This window comes from Peromyscus leucopus, chromosome X (assembly GCF_004664715.2).
Source record: "Peromyscus leucopus breed LL Stock chromosome X, UCI_PerLeu_2.1, whole genome shotgun sequence".
In the NCBI taxonomy this organism is placed as follows: Eukaryota; Metazoa; Chordata; class Mammalia; order Rodentia; family Cricetidae; genus Peromyscus; species Peromyscus leucopus.
Window position 1 is genome coordinate 87,524,681 of NC_051083.1, and position 14,886 is coordinate 87,539,566.

General features: G+C 39.3%; 1 protein-coding gene across 2 annotated transcripts in view; it reads left to right on the forward strand.

The window, feature by feature from the left end:
* Cenpi (centromere protein I) overlaps positions 1–14,886 on the forward strand; it is a 57,481-nt gene that overhangs the window by 25,026 nt on the left and 17,569 nt on the right. For both annotated transcript variants that reach the window (XM_028875031.2, XM_037198936.1), the window contains exons 16-20: positions 1,545–1,639; positions 8,611–8,746; positions 10,684–10,808; positions 13,156–13,204; positions 13,334–13,552. In XM_028875031.2, the coding sequence (XP_028730864.1) occupies positions 1,545–1,639; positions 8,611–8,746; positions 10,684–10,808; positions 13,156–13,204; positions 13,334–13,552 (624 nt within the window). The remainder of the gene's footprint in view (positions 1–1,544; positions 1,640–8,610; positions 8,747–10,683; positions 10,809–13,155; positions 13,205–13,333; positions 13,553–14,886) is intronic.

The window sequence follows — 14,886 nt, forward strand, 5'->3', positions numbered from 1 at the left end:
TGCATCTGTCTTCTTGCCTGAGCTCTCTAGGCACTAGGATTAGGGATGTGAGCCAGACGCTCTGCTCTAACTCTAGTTCACACTGTGAGAGAGCAGTAGTGACAAAACTCCTTGAACTCCCTTCCTACTGAATGTCCATCCCTCTTCGAAAGCAGCGACGATAGGCTATTTCTTTTACTGACATTTTACACCTTAAATGACTCACTATTGGACACATTATAGGAAATAAATTGTTCTGGTTAGTATTTGTTGCATATCACTTTATTGCCTGTCACATTAGCTTGAATTTGCTAATTTTATATTGTAACTTACTACTTTATAACTACTGTCATTCAAATGAAAATCCTAGCTAAAAAAGTTTGAGACTATTTAAACAATTTTTTTTGCAATTCTCTCCTAATCTTCTAGTTGAGTTCTTTTTAATTTCTTCACTCATCCCACCAGTCTAAAGAGCTGTTTAGCTATGAACGTTTGGTTGAGCCGTAGGCAGTTGTCACCTTTGTAGGTAAGGGTGGTTGATAATTAGCAGTTGTTTATGATTTTACCTACTAGGCATGTACACATTCATTTGTCCATACTTCTGTTTATGTTTGAGAGTGGGGGATGGGGATAAGGAGGGAGGAAAGGAGGAAAGGGAACAGAAAATACATCAAGAATAGAAAACAGACTGGGCAGTGGTGGCGCACGCCTTTAATCCCAGCGCTTGGGAGGCAGAGGCAGGTGGATCTCTGAGTTCGAGGCCAGCCTGGGCTACAGAGTGAGTTCCAGGAAAGGCTCCAAAGCTACACAGAGAAACCCTGTCTCAAAAAAACCAAAAAAAAAAAAAAAAAGAATAGAGAACAGTATTTAACTTTATTTAACTTTCAGGTCCAAAATGAGACTGAGTAAAGATAGTTAAGGAATTGTGAATGAGGCCCTGGGAAGGCAGGGTAATGTCTGAGAACATAAAGATTAGAAATGTTTGTTCTCCAGAGTTACAGAAGACTCATTTTTAAAACCATCAGGAAGGAAGTAGCTTGTACTCAACGACCACAAAGTAAAAGGGGTAGAGAAGTCTTACTTGTAGCAACTTCCAATGATCTCTGAGGGGACAGACAATAAGGATGATTTTGTTTCTGAGATAGTCTCATGCAGGCCAGGCTGGCATCAAAATTGATACGTAGATAACACTGGTTTTGAACTCTTTATCTCCCTAAGTCTACCTTCTAAAGCTGGCATTATAGATTTGTACCACCATGCATGGTCAAGGGTGATGGTTTATTTGATGATGTAATATGTGTTATAAAGGAATGTGATTTAGAGAAAACTCTGTTCCTGGGCTAAGCTGGTAGTCTTGTTGAGGTATGTTTCTTCTAGAAAAAAATGATAACATAAATTTGTGCTTGTATTCATCTGTCCTTTGTAGACTGAACTCATTGGAGTAGCAACTATTTGAGTTCTAAGTGGGGTATGGCCATCTCCAAGGTCCCTTCCATTTCTAGCCTCTGTTAGGTCTAAATACCGTTTGCTTTTGATGATTTTGTTTTGTTTTGTTTCCCCCTCAGTGTAGTGTTCTTCAAAGTCTGAAAGAACTGCTGCAGAATTGGCTGTTGTGGCTTTCAACGGATGCCCACGTGCAACCGGTGACAAACAGTCCTCTGTGAGTTATCCTGTGGTCTTCCATAGAGATGATCGATAGAAAATGTTTGCATATGGAATCTAAGATGGCATGAGACTTAGTTATTTCATGTAAATAGTTCATAGAACTTTTCTGGAAATGTTTTAGTTACTCCTCACATTTTATTCCCACAATCCTGAAAGAAAAGTATATTTTCTAAGTTAATATTTAGGTAAACCAAAAAGCAAATCCTTTTGAATGATTTGGCACTAGGTAATATGGTAAAAAAAAAGGCTGGAAAGCCAAAATTACAATGCAGCTTTGACTTCCATTTACTTTAATTCACTTTATGTAATGCATTTTATATACTGAGCCAGTTTTAATGATGGGTTTTGTTCATGACATGTATTTAGGTTACATGCATTAATTTATCTTGGCATTGAAGTTAAAAATGAATTTGAATTTCCATTAAATGTATGCTTTACCCCCAAAGTGAAACACCAAATTTCCAGGAACTGCATAATCAGGTTGTTTTGATTCTTTCTGCCTGTTTGGATTCTCTTATGTCCTGTCAGCCACATGATTCTTTAGTGCTTTAAAAAGTTTGATTATGCTTACAATTTTCTATAATACAAACTTTTTATGAGAGGCCATCATGGAAGAGGGGTGGGGAGATTCTAAATAGAGTTAGGTCTAGGTTGACTAGAATGAAGCAGAGGCTTCTGGACGGCCAGGACCACTGCATCCATGAACTCACAGCGGCTGTGGCTGCCTGCACAGGAGCAAGCCAGTCAGTATGCTAGCGTGGAGCCTCCACCCTGAGGAGCTAAGGGCAGTGCAGCTTCAGGGATACATTTAATTTCTTTAAGAGTGTAGCTTCTGGTAGGCTGACTGTGACCCAGCGAATGACCCTATTGTCAGAAGTATATGGGCAGCACAAATTGGAGTTGATGGCTTATTAAATTAAAAAAAAGAGGATATGAAGTTGAGGGGGCACAGGGAGGTAGGAGTTAAAGAGAGGAGTTAGGGAATATGATCAAAATACATTGTCTGAAATTCCCAAGGAATGAATAAATACTTTAAAAAATAGATAATAAAAACAAATTCCTAGCATAAATGAGGGGTGGATTGGGGGGAGGGCAGAGGTGCGGGGGTGGAAGGAGTGAGGACAGGGGAATCTGTGGCTGATATGTAAAATTAAATTAATTATAAAATTAGAAATAAATAAATTCCAAAGATACACACACACACACACACACGCACACACACACAACACACACACACACACACACACACCACACAGCACAATGTTAGCAACCCCTAGTATATTACTTTCCTTTTTTTTTTTTGGTTTTGGTTTTGGTTTTTTGAGATGGATTCTCTGTGTAGCTTTGGAGCCTGTCGTGGGTGCTCGCTTTGGCAGCACATATATTAAAATTGGAGCCTGTCCTGGAACTCACTTTGTAGACCAGATTGGCCTTGAACTCACAGAGATCCGCCTGCCTCTGCCTCCCGAGTGCTGGGATTAAAGGTGTGCGCCACCACTGCCTGGCCCTTAGATTATTCTTTAGTGAAACCCAGATGCCATCTCAGCTGTTAAAATGGTTCTGCTATGATACCTAAAGCTAAGAGTTTACAAATTTTTGTAGTATTTATTATTAATCTGTGTGTTTATATATGTAGACCCATATGTGCACATGCATGCCACAGTGTGTGGAAGGGTCAAAGGACAATGTGGTGGAGTTGATTTGCTCCTTCCACTCTACATGGTTCTGAGGATTTAATTTAGGTTGTCAAGTTTATATGTCAAATGCTTTGCCCTCTTAGCCATCTCCCCACCCAGCCCAACATATATCCTTTTCATTTTATTTTATTTTTTGGAGACAGGGTCTCATGTATCCAAGTGGCCCTCAAACTTACTGTGTAGATGAGGCTGGCTTTTGATCTCCCTCAAGTGCTTTCCAAGTGCTAGGATGTAGGTGTACATCACTATATCCAGTGTGTGTGGTGCTAGGAATCAATTCCAGTGTTTATTCACACCGGCGAAGCAGTGTACCAACTGAACTGCATACCTAACTCTCACAAATAGCAGTTAATTGCAAAGTGAACCAATGTCCAAACATTTAGCTCAGCTTTGTTTTCTGTTTTATCCTTAGAGTGAGTTATAGTTTGGGTAGGGGAATGGAGAGTTAGACGTAGGTAGCTTGGAAATTTGTTTTTAATTCCTCCTATTCATTATTTTTTTTAGATTTATTTATTTATTATGTATGCAGTGTTCTGCCTGCATGTATCCCTGCAGGCCAGAAGAGGGCACCAGATCTCATTACAGAGGGTAGTGAGCCACCATGTGGTTGCTGGGAATTGAACTCAGAACCTTTGGAAGAGCAGCCAGTGCTCTTAACCTCTGAGCCATCATCTCTCCAGCCCTCCTCCTATTCATTATTATAGTGTTTCTCTATATGCTTATGACCACTTTTTAGAAACAAATGGAACATGGAGCATTAGTGGGTAGTGAAGACATCTTTTTTTTTTTTAAAGATAGCATCTTACTGTGTAGTCTTGGCTGGTCTGGTACATGCTTTGTAGATGAGACTGACCTCAAACTCACAGAGGTCTGCCTGCCTCTGCCTTCTGAGTGCTGGGATTAAAAATGTGTGCCACCATGCTCAGCTAGTGAAGAAATCTTATGAAGCTCTGATTCTTTAAAAAAAAAGTGTGTGATTAGTGTCAATACCACTTGGGAACTTCTCAGATATTAAAATTGTTAGGCCCTGCTCTTGTTCTACTGAGTTAAGCCCTACAGGTGACCAGTAATTTGTATTACTATTCCCACAATTCTAGTGCAAACTTTAGTTTATGAACCACTATTATAAAGAAATACTACCAGAACAGTGTTTTTACTTATGTAACCTTTGACTAACTTGCAGTAGATACACCCCTGAAATAAGTACCTTACAGTTTCTGTAGTGTCTTTCCACAAATCCTCCTTCTCCTTTTTCTTTTGTGTGATGCTGGGAATGAAACTCAGGCCTCATACAAGCTAAGCAAATGCTTTGCCACTGAGCTGAATTCTTAGCCCAGATTTTTCATATTCTGTCATAAATTTAGGGAGGTGATCTAAAAAGGAACAGTGCTGGTTAAGCAGATAAATGGGCATATGTCTAGATAGCCTTGTCATAGTATTTGGGATTAAATAATATTGCCCGTGTGCCAGTGAGATGGCTTAGCAGGTGCTTGAGTATAGTAGGCCTTGCAACCTGAGTTCAAATCCAAGATCCCACAAGATAGCAGGAGAGAATAGACTTCTAAGAGTTGTCTTCCGACCTCACATGTGCATTGTGACCTGTATGCCTGTGCATGCATACACATATGATAATTAATAAAACAAACACAAAAGTTCAATATAGCTCATAAGTTTTCATTAATTCATTTTGGAAAAATTAGTATGTTTTATTTCTATTATATGACCATTTGTCATATAGGTGACCAGAAGAGAGTAAATTGTAGTGATAGGTCCTTAGAAGAGAAGGATAGAAGGCCATGTCACTATCATTTTCCAGGGACATTTCTGGCTGTAGCAATGACTAGAGAGGGGGTGCTGTTATCATTTCACAGGTGGCATCTGAGAATGCTGACCATACTGCAGGGGGTGGAGGTAGGAATACGAGGCAGTTCTGAACCGTGGATGGTTTTATTTAGAATGCCAGTGATTTATAAAGAAGCACTCACCAAGAAGTCTGTTCTGGGGCTGAGGATGTAGGTCAGTGGCAGGGTACTTGCCTAGCATGCAGTAGGACCTGGATTATATATCCAGTACCACATTAAAAAAGAAAAGGTTGCTGGGAGCAGTCATCATTGTTTGCAGTTATTTGTGACATGTTTGAAATCCTGAAAAGCAAAAGTATGCTCTATCAGTTTTACAAGTAAGGAGGTTATTGTATGCTTTGTTAAATGGACTCAGTATTTCCCTGCTTCTGTCATTGAACCATCATGGTAGTGAGTAGTGGGAGAGTCATCTCCTAAACTCTGAGACTATGCGCTATCACAGACTGTACATTATTGTACATTATCCTTTTTTCAGTGCAGAACCGTTGTCAACTACCTACCTAGATAAGAGGGTAAAACTGTGCGTTCACATTTGTAGATCTTTTCTAAATCTTTTTGAGTGTGGATTGAAAGATACATGTGAGAAATGGATAGATTGAACTACTCATTTTATATATTGTATCATTTAAAGAGATTATATTTATTGATTTAGGAGAGAAGACAATAAATCCAGAAGTGATTTTATATGTGTATAGGTGTTTTACTTGCATTTATGTCTGTGTAGAACATGGTGACCAGAAGAGGGCATCAGATCCTCTAGAACTGGAGTTACAGACAGTTGTGAGCTACCATGTTGCTGCTGCTGAGAACTAAACTCAGGGTCCTCTGTAAAAGCAACAGCTGGTCTTAACTTTTGGGCAATCTCTCCAACCTCCAGATATGGCTTTAACTAGAAGATTGAAATATGCTAACATTCTGCTTATTCAGTTTTAGGATTAGATTGAATTCTGGAGAAATATTTACTGAGGAGTAGTAGGCAGAACTGGATATTGAATCCTGTACAATGGGTTTCATTCATTGAATGAAAACATTCATTCCATGTGCTGCCATGTTACTGGTGCATAGGAAATGATTCCCACTGTCATTTGAATGTTTATACTTTTGAACCATTTGTGCTATGTGGGACAAATAGCATCAATTTCCTACTTATTATTTTGTTCATTTTTAATTTTTCTGAATGTTTGGTGTCACTTTGTCATGAACTCCTTTTCTCTGAGTTAATGAGTACCCATTATTAGTGATTTTTGTTTATTTTTCACTAAGGGATTTCCATAATTGAGGAGTGTTAGAATTCAGTACTAATCATTTACTAGAGACAAATATATTGACTCTAATTGTTTTTCAGTATTGTAACATTATCCAGAATTTGTTTGAAATTTAATCTGTTTCTTTTCTTCTCAAATCTGGTTGCTGAAAATGTTCTATGAGTTATCTTTTTTGTTTTGTTTTGTTTTTATGGTGTTTTGGAGACAGGATTTCTCTGTGTAACAGCCCTGGCTGTCCTGGAACTCACTTTGTAGAACATGCTGGCCTCAAACTCACAGAAACCTGCCTACTTCTGCCTCCCAAGTGCTGGCATTAAAGATGTGCACCACCATGCCTGGCTATTTATGAGTTTATCTTAAAATGGTTCCTTAGAATGCAAGAGTGCTGGGCATTGGTGGCGCACGCCTTTAATACCAGGACTTGGGAGGCAAAGGCAGGCGGATCTCTGAATTCAAGGCCAGCCTGGTCTGTAGTAGTGAGTTCCAGGATAGCCAGGGCTACATAGTGAAGCCCTGTCTCAATTTTTTTTTAAAAGACCAAGAGTAATCACTGTATTTTACATTTATTTTTAGCTTTTATTCTTCTTTCATCCATTACATCTTGACTGCAGTCTTCCCTCCCTCTACTCCTACCTGTCCCTCCCACCATGTCCTCTTTCCCCTAGATCAACTCCTTCTCTGTTTCCCTTCAAAAAAAAGAGCAGGTGTCCTTGGGATAGTGACTGAACATACAAGATACAATAAGACTGGGCACAAACCCTCATAGCAGGCTGGATGTGGCAACCCAGTAGGAGGAAGAGTCCCAAGCACAGGCAAAAGAGTCAGAGACACCTCCTACTCCCATTGTTGGGAGTCCCACAAGAACACCCATAAGGTATATGCAGAGGACCTAGCTCAGACCCATACAGGATCTGTTTGTTGTTTCAGTCTCTATGATCCCCTATGAACTCAGCTTAGTTGATCCTGTGGGCCGTGTTCTCATGATGTCCTAGTCCCCTCTGGCTCCTGTAATCTTCTTCTGTGGGGTTCCCCTGTCTCCACCTAGTGTTTGGCTGTGGGTCTCTGTATCTGCTCCCGTCGGTTGCTGGATAAAACCCCTCTGATAACAATTGGGCTAGGTACCGCCGATCCATAAGTATAGCAGAATACCATTAGGAATAATTTCATTAACTTTTTTTTTTTTTTGCAATTGTGTTTGGTTCTATCCTGAGTCTCTGGGCTGTCTGGCCTCTGGTTCCTGGCCATCCAGGCAGTGTCAGGCATGGGCTCCCTCTTGTGGCATGGGCCTCAAGTTGGACCAGTCATGGGCTGGCCACTCCCACAAGCTCTGTGCCACCATTGCCCCAGCACATCTTGGAGGCAGGATAGATTGTAGGTTGAAGGTTTTGTGGCTGGGTTGGTGTCCTAGTCCCACTGGGAGGTGTATTGCCTGGTTATAGCAGATGGCCAGTTCGGGCTCCACATCCCCAGTTACTAACCTTCACAATCTAGGGTCACTGTCCTAGATTCCAGGGTGTTTCCACTGCACTAGGTTTCTACATCTCCCGCGAATGCCCCCAGTTCCAGTTGTCTCTTCCAGTACTTTCTCCCTCCTTCCCCCAGATCCCTCCTGTTCCCATCCCCACCCACCCCAAGTCCACCCTCAAAATCTCTTCTCTTTCCCCTTCTCGGGAGATCCATGTGGGCCCCTTTGAGCCCTCCTTGTTACTTAGCCTCTCTGGTCTGTGGATTGTAGCTTGATTGTCCTTTACTTAACATCTAGTATCCACTTATGAGTAAGTACATACCATGTTTGTCCTTCTGAGTCTGGGTTACCTCACTCAGGATGATCTTTCTAGTTCCATCCATTTGCCTTTGAATTCATGATGTCATTGTCTTTAACAACTGAGTGATACTCCATTGTGTATATGCACCACATTTTCTTTATCCATTCTTCAGTTGAGGGACATCTAGGTTGGTGGATTAACCACAATACAATGGTTAATCACTGTGCTTTTATTTTTAAAAGAAAGTAAATTGTACATTGGAGAACTGATAGTTTTTTAATTCCCTATCCATTTATTGCTTTATATTGCCTGCCTTTAGCTTGGAAACTGAGCAATTTGCTGGTGTATATCTGAGTGTTGTAATTTCTTGTTACAGAGAGACAACTTTGGGTGGATCCATGGACTCTGTGGCTCAGTTGATTGACTACGTAGGCTGGCTGTCCATGGTTGCAGTGCGCTTGGAGAGCAACAGTACATTGTTGTTGCACTTTATTTTAGACTTCTATGAGAAGGTAGTATACAAATTGCAAGTTTATGATAGGTAGTCACTTTATTCGCCTGTGATTTAAATTTCAAGTATAATCATGAAGGTAATTTATGGTCTTACTACGTAGCTAGAATAACCATGTTTTGAAGTTAATGGTTTATTTTCACCTGAGTAACTGACTTTAATCAAACAAATGTAGTTTCATCTGAGTAACTGACTTTTGTAAAACAATTGTAAAATAAAATCTGGTTGGTTTCTAGTTCAGATACTGTTTTATAATATATTGACCTATTAAAAGGCTGGTCCTAGACAGAAGTCTCTATCTAGCATCATTTTGTTGTTGTTCATCTATTGTTTATCCCCATCCCCTGGCAGAACAAAAGAAAATGCTATATTGCTTTTTCAGATTTGTACTCCGGGCTTTTCAAGTGCTTAATTTTTTTCCTGGTCCCTAGTTAGTACCTTTATAATTCTAGTCCTTTTACTGTTTTATAGGATTTAACATGGCTAATACTGTTACCACCACAAGGAACCATTATCATCTTCCTTTCCCCAGTTTTCTCTCTTCATTCACTAATACCTAGTTTGTTTTTTGTTTATTTGTTGGTTGGTTTTGAGGTAGGTCTCTGGTAGTCCAGATGTGTAGCCAGGTGTCTTAGTTAGGGTTTTTGTTGCTTTGATAAAACACCATGACCAAACCAACTTGGGGAGCAATTGGTTTATTTCAGTTTACATTTTCTAGTCACAGTCCATCACGAAGGGAATTGAGGGCAGAAACCTGGAGGCAGGAGCTAATATGCAGAGGCCATGGAGGATCACTGCTTACTGCCTTGCTCCTCATGACTTGCTCAGCCTGCTTTGAAAAAAATGCCATAAACATGGTATTCAGGAGCACCAGCCTGGAGGTGGCACCATCCACAGTGAGCTGGGCCCTTCCACATCAATCATCAATCAAGAACATGCACCACAGGGTTGTCTATAGTCCGGTCTGATGGGGCCTTTTCTCAATTGCGGTTCCTTCCCTATTCCCAAATGACTCTAGCTTATATCAGGTTGACATAAAACTAGCCGGCACACTGAAGATCCTCTCATCCTCTCCTGGAGTTCTGGGAGTAAAGGCTGTATCACTACTCCTAGTTGATGTGGTGCTGGGGATTGAAACTAGGGCCTTGTTTGTGCTAGACAAACATTGTGCCTACTGGCACTTATCGCCAGCCTATGTTACGTATTTGTTTAAAAGAATGTGCTCATTTGTTGTCCATGTTGCCAGTTAACTGATAAATATTTGGGAGACTTAGAGAGAAAGAAATGTTCCTTTACTGTAACATGTTTTTCTGGTTCTAAGATGAAGTGAAAAAAATTTAAAGATTTATTTATTTTTATTTGTATTTGTATGGGCGCTTTACCTGCATGTATGTCTGTGCACCACATGCATACTTGGTGCCACAGAGGCCAGAAGGGACATTGGATCCCTTGGAACTGAAGTTAGAGATGGTTGTGAGCCACCATGTGGGTGTGGGTCCTCTGGAAGAGCAGACAATGCTCTTAACTACTGAGCCATTTCCCCAGCCCCCAAATAATAATATGCTATATTATTAATTAATAATATTTATTAATAATTAATTATTATGAGACAGGATCTCACTGTGTATCCTTGGCTGGACTTGAAGTCAGAATTACCTGCCTCTGCTCCTGAGTGCTGAGATTAAAGGCACATACCACCTGGCCTACCTAAATGAAATATTTTAATAATGGTCTTATAGAAATAGTTTTCTGAGTTAAGGTTGATGTTTGATGAGTTGTATTTTAAACAGACTTATAGCTACCCTTTTTATTTAGAAATTATTCAGGTTCAAATGTAATGATATATTATTGCTTATCTTACATTGATGATTCTTTGAGTAAACTTCATTGATTTATGGAAGATAATCTCTATATTGATATTAACATTCTTTCCAAAAGGTGTGTGACATATATATAAATTATGACCTTCCACTAGTGGTGCTGTTTCCTCCTATGATCTTCCATTCTGCACTCCTAAGCCTGGATGCCAGTATCTTGAACCAACTTTGTTACATTATATACAGGTACAAGCCCTCCTCTCCCTTTAATCATTTTATGAATTACTACATCATAATTCTGTCTTCACCATTTAACTATAATAAAATTAAAATTCCTATCAATTTTCTGCTAGGGTCTGTGGAAATAGGAAATATGGCTTTGGGGTATATGACCTTCTAATATGAAGCTCTAATAGCTATGTTATTATTTTTATTATTTAATTCTTTTCTTTTTTTGAGACAGGGTTTCTCTGTGTAGCCTTGAATGTCCTGGGACTCGCTCTGTAGACCAGGCTGGCCTGAGACTCACAGAGATCCGCCTGCCTATGCTTCCCAAGTGCTGGGATTAAAGGTGTGCGCCACCACTGCCCAGGTTATGATATAAAAATTTTATTATAGTATCCTCATTGTACATAGTGCTGGTTTTTCTAAAGACATGTTCATTGCAGTGTATCATGTTCTTTGGCTTTATTTGCTCCTTTTCCCTATCCTGCTAGTCCACTTCCTTTCTCTAGACTTGCTTCTGCTTTCATATCGTGTGTGTATATATAAATGATGTTTCTGTCTATATAAAATATTGGATCCACAAATGAGAGAAAACATGGTATTTATCTTTCTGAGTCTGGCATATTTTGCTTTCAGAGTGATTTCAGGCTGCATTATGGAGGTACCTTAGAACACTAAAACTGGAGCTGTGCTATTTTTAAATCCCCCCTGTAGGGCATATGGAATTAAAAGTCCTTGCTTCGGATTGGTTTGTTACATAATGACACTATTGCACTCAGCTTTGTTAATTAAAATTTCTATGTGTTAAAGAAAAATTAATCATTTTTTTGATATCTGTTGAAGTGTATGTAGTTTCTCTGGTAAGAGAGACATTTTCTGGGAGGCAATAGGAACTATTTATTGCCAGTTATGTGACCCTCTAAGCGTTATTTCTAGCTTTCTTCTTTTACTTGTGGGCTGAGATTATTTTTAATTCATAAGTATAGACCTTTTCAGCATAATTTGTAGAGCTTTGTCAATGTAAAACTATATAAAAATGAGTTAGATGATAGTTCTCAGATAAGAAACAAATTACATTTCTGGATTTCATTGTTCTTTTGTACCTTTTAGGATTTTTACATTTACTTTTTGTTGTTGTTGTTGTTGTTAGTGGTTGTGGGGTGTGTGTGTGTGTGTGTGTGTGTGTGTGTGTGTGTGTGTGTGTGTAAAACAATACATGTGGAGTCACAGGACAACTCCCAAGTCAGTTCTCTCCTCCCACCATGTGGGATCTAGGCATCAAGGTCAGGTCATCAGGCTTGATGTCAAGAGTCTTTGCCTGCTCAGTTGTCTCACTGGCCTGCTGTCCCTTGTTTTACATAAAGAAAATGTGTTCTATATCAGTGATCGACTGCTTTCTTTAATAATGGAACACTAAAAGAATGGCTTTCATTGTTTTTTGTTTTTTTTCTGTTGAGCTATGTTTACAGTAAGAACACATCTGAAATGTCTGATTCTTTAAAAATTGGTCAATAGTGTATGTGTGTGTGTGTGTGTGTGTGTGTGTGTGTGTGCGTGTGTGTGTGCGCGCGCGTGCGCGTGTGCACGCGCATGTACACAGTGTGTATGTGGAGGTCAGAGACTACTTTCTATAGTCAGTTCTTTCCTTATACTCTTATGTGGGTCTGGGGATCAAACTCAGACTTCATGGCAAGCACTTTGCCCACTGAGCTATCTTGTCATCCTCCAACTATTGATTTTATTTTTATCTATTTATTTTTTTGTAGCGCTCAGTATTGAATTCAAGGCCTCATGCATGCTACACAAGAAGTCTAATACTGAACTCTACCTGTAAACCCTAACTTTAAAAAATCTTTGTGGAAAATGTACCATCAAAGTAAAATCCTTAACTAGATAACTAGATATTTGTATTTGCACAATTTTCATTTATTTACTTTAAATTGGACTTGTGTATGTATGCATGATTGTGTGTGTGTACTTTCATGAATATTGATGTGGAGGTCAGAGGTCAATGTCAGGTGTCTTCCACTATTGCTTTGCTCTTTATTTTTTGAGACAAGTTTTCTGACCGAACCAAGCGCTCACTTACTGCCTACAGTGGCTAGCTGGAGAGCTCCAGAGACCTGCCTGTGTCTGTTTATTCTTCCCAAGCCCCATAGCCTAGGGTCAGGGACACACGCAAACAAACCTGGTTTTTCCGTAAGTGTTAGATCCACTGTCAGGGACTTGTGCTTCTGTGCCAGGTATTTTACCAGTAGAACCATCTCTCCAGCCCTAAAACGTCTATTTTAAAATTTTTATTTTACTTTCAGAAGCATTACATCTAGTGACATTTTAAATACTTTATTATGTTTGCTTTTATTATTAGGTATCGCAATAATTTGACAGCTGCAAAGAAAAACAACTTTTTAAAGAAGGTATGAAGGCCAAGTCTGTGTTAAATCACCATTTTTATAAATAACCGAGTATAGATATATGGGACCTGTTAAGAATAAAAAGGAAAGGAATAATAGATGTTAATGACTATTTTATTTCTTTCCCATTAGGCAAAATCAGAGTTCAATCTCAGCAGCAAGATCTGTCAAGAATTTAATTACTATTTGACAGTTATGGTTCATTGCTTATGGATGTCCAAACCATTTGAAAAAGGAGTGTACATTGATCCCCAAACCTTAGAAAATACTGGAGAAACTGAGTATAAAAACAGCTTAAATTTAGTACACCATCCTGCCCTGTTGAGCTATGCAGCTTCCTTTTTGCTACAGGTAAGTGTGTTTAAAGCGTCTTTAGATTTCACGTGGTAACACTGACTGTGAAAATAGGAACTGTTGTATCTGAATTGCAAGGCATGTTTGGATTTTTTAGTGCTAACAAAATTTTGATGATTGTTCTAGGCTTTAAGGAACTTAATTAAAGAATCTCTAATCTCTAAGAGAGCTTGGCCTTGTTACAGAGACAGAATTGTTAACAAATTACTATGATATGGTGCAGTGAAGTGAGGGAAGGTACAGTTGTAAGAAAGATAGATGAATAATTCAGTTCTGCTTGAGGTGACGTGGTGCCAGGTAAGGAAAGGCTTCATAGAGATAGAAGTTCCTGGATATCCCTCCTAAGATTGAAAGTGAAAGCTAGGCAATGTTGGCTTTTGACTCTTCAATGAAGCCTATTGGTTCAATATACTGATATGTGGGCATGGCAGAGGTGTGTATGTCTTCTTAGGTCATTGACAAGATTACCATTTTTAACCTTATTAGTGACTTGGGGGCCATTCATAAAGTGTGTATATCACATGCATTGATGATACAGTGCTAGAATTACAGAAATTACAAAGAATTTGGATTCACAAATCTCTTAAGATAGAACATTGAAAACTCAAACAGTGAAAACAGCACAGTTAGAGAAGTAGTCATTGACCAGATATCTCAAATACACGTGTAATGATCAAGACTCATCTGGATGTTGCTCTTAGAGTTCAGTGTGTAGTTGGGAGGCTATCAATAAACAGCTTAGCATAAACAAGGATGTTCATGGCTGAGGCAGGAAGATCAAGAGTTCCAAGCTGGTTTTACTCAAAACCAAAACCCCAAACAGGCTTGGTTTAGTGCACATGGGAGGTCAAGGTTAGGGGTTAGGAAAATTATAAATTTGAGAATAGCCTGGTACACACAGTGAGATGCTGTGGAAGGGAGGGAGGGAGGGAGGGAGGGAGGAAAAGACAATATGAGATTCCATCTTCTTCACATATTTCTCGATGTTTATTATCTGTACTTTTATTTTTGGCTATACTAAAGGGTATGAGATAATATCGAATTGTGATACTGATTTGCATTGCCATGGGACCTGGATGTTTGCCATTTTTCACACTTACTGGCTACCTCTATATTTTTTTGTAAAAAATATTCAGACCTTTTGTTCTTTTTTATGTGTGAGAAGTGAATCTTAGGTATCTCTGGCTAACCTCAGACCTGTCAGGTAGCTGAAGGTGATCTTGAACTTCTGATCTTCCTGCCTCTACCTCCCAAGTGCTGGGATTACATGCATGTGCCACCATGTCTGGATTATACCGTCAAGGGAATCAAACCCAGGGCTTCATGCATGC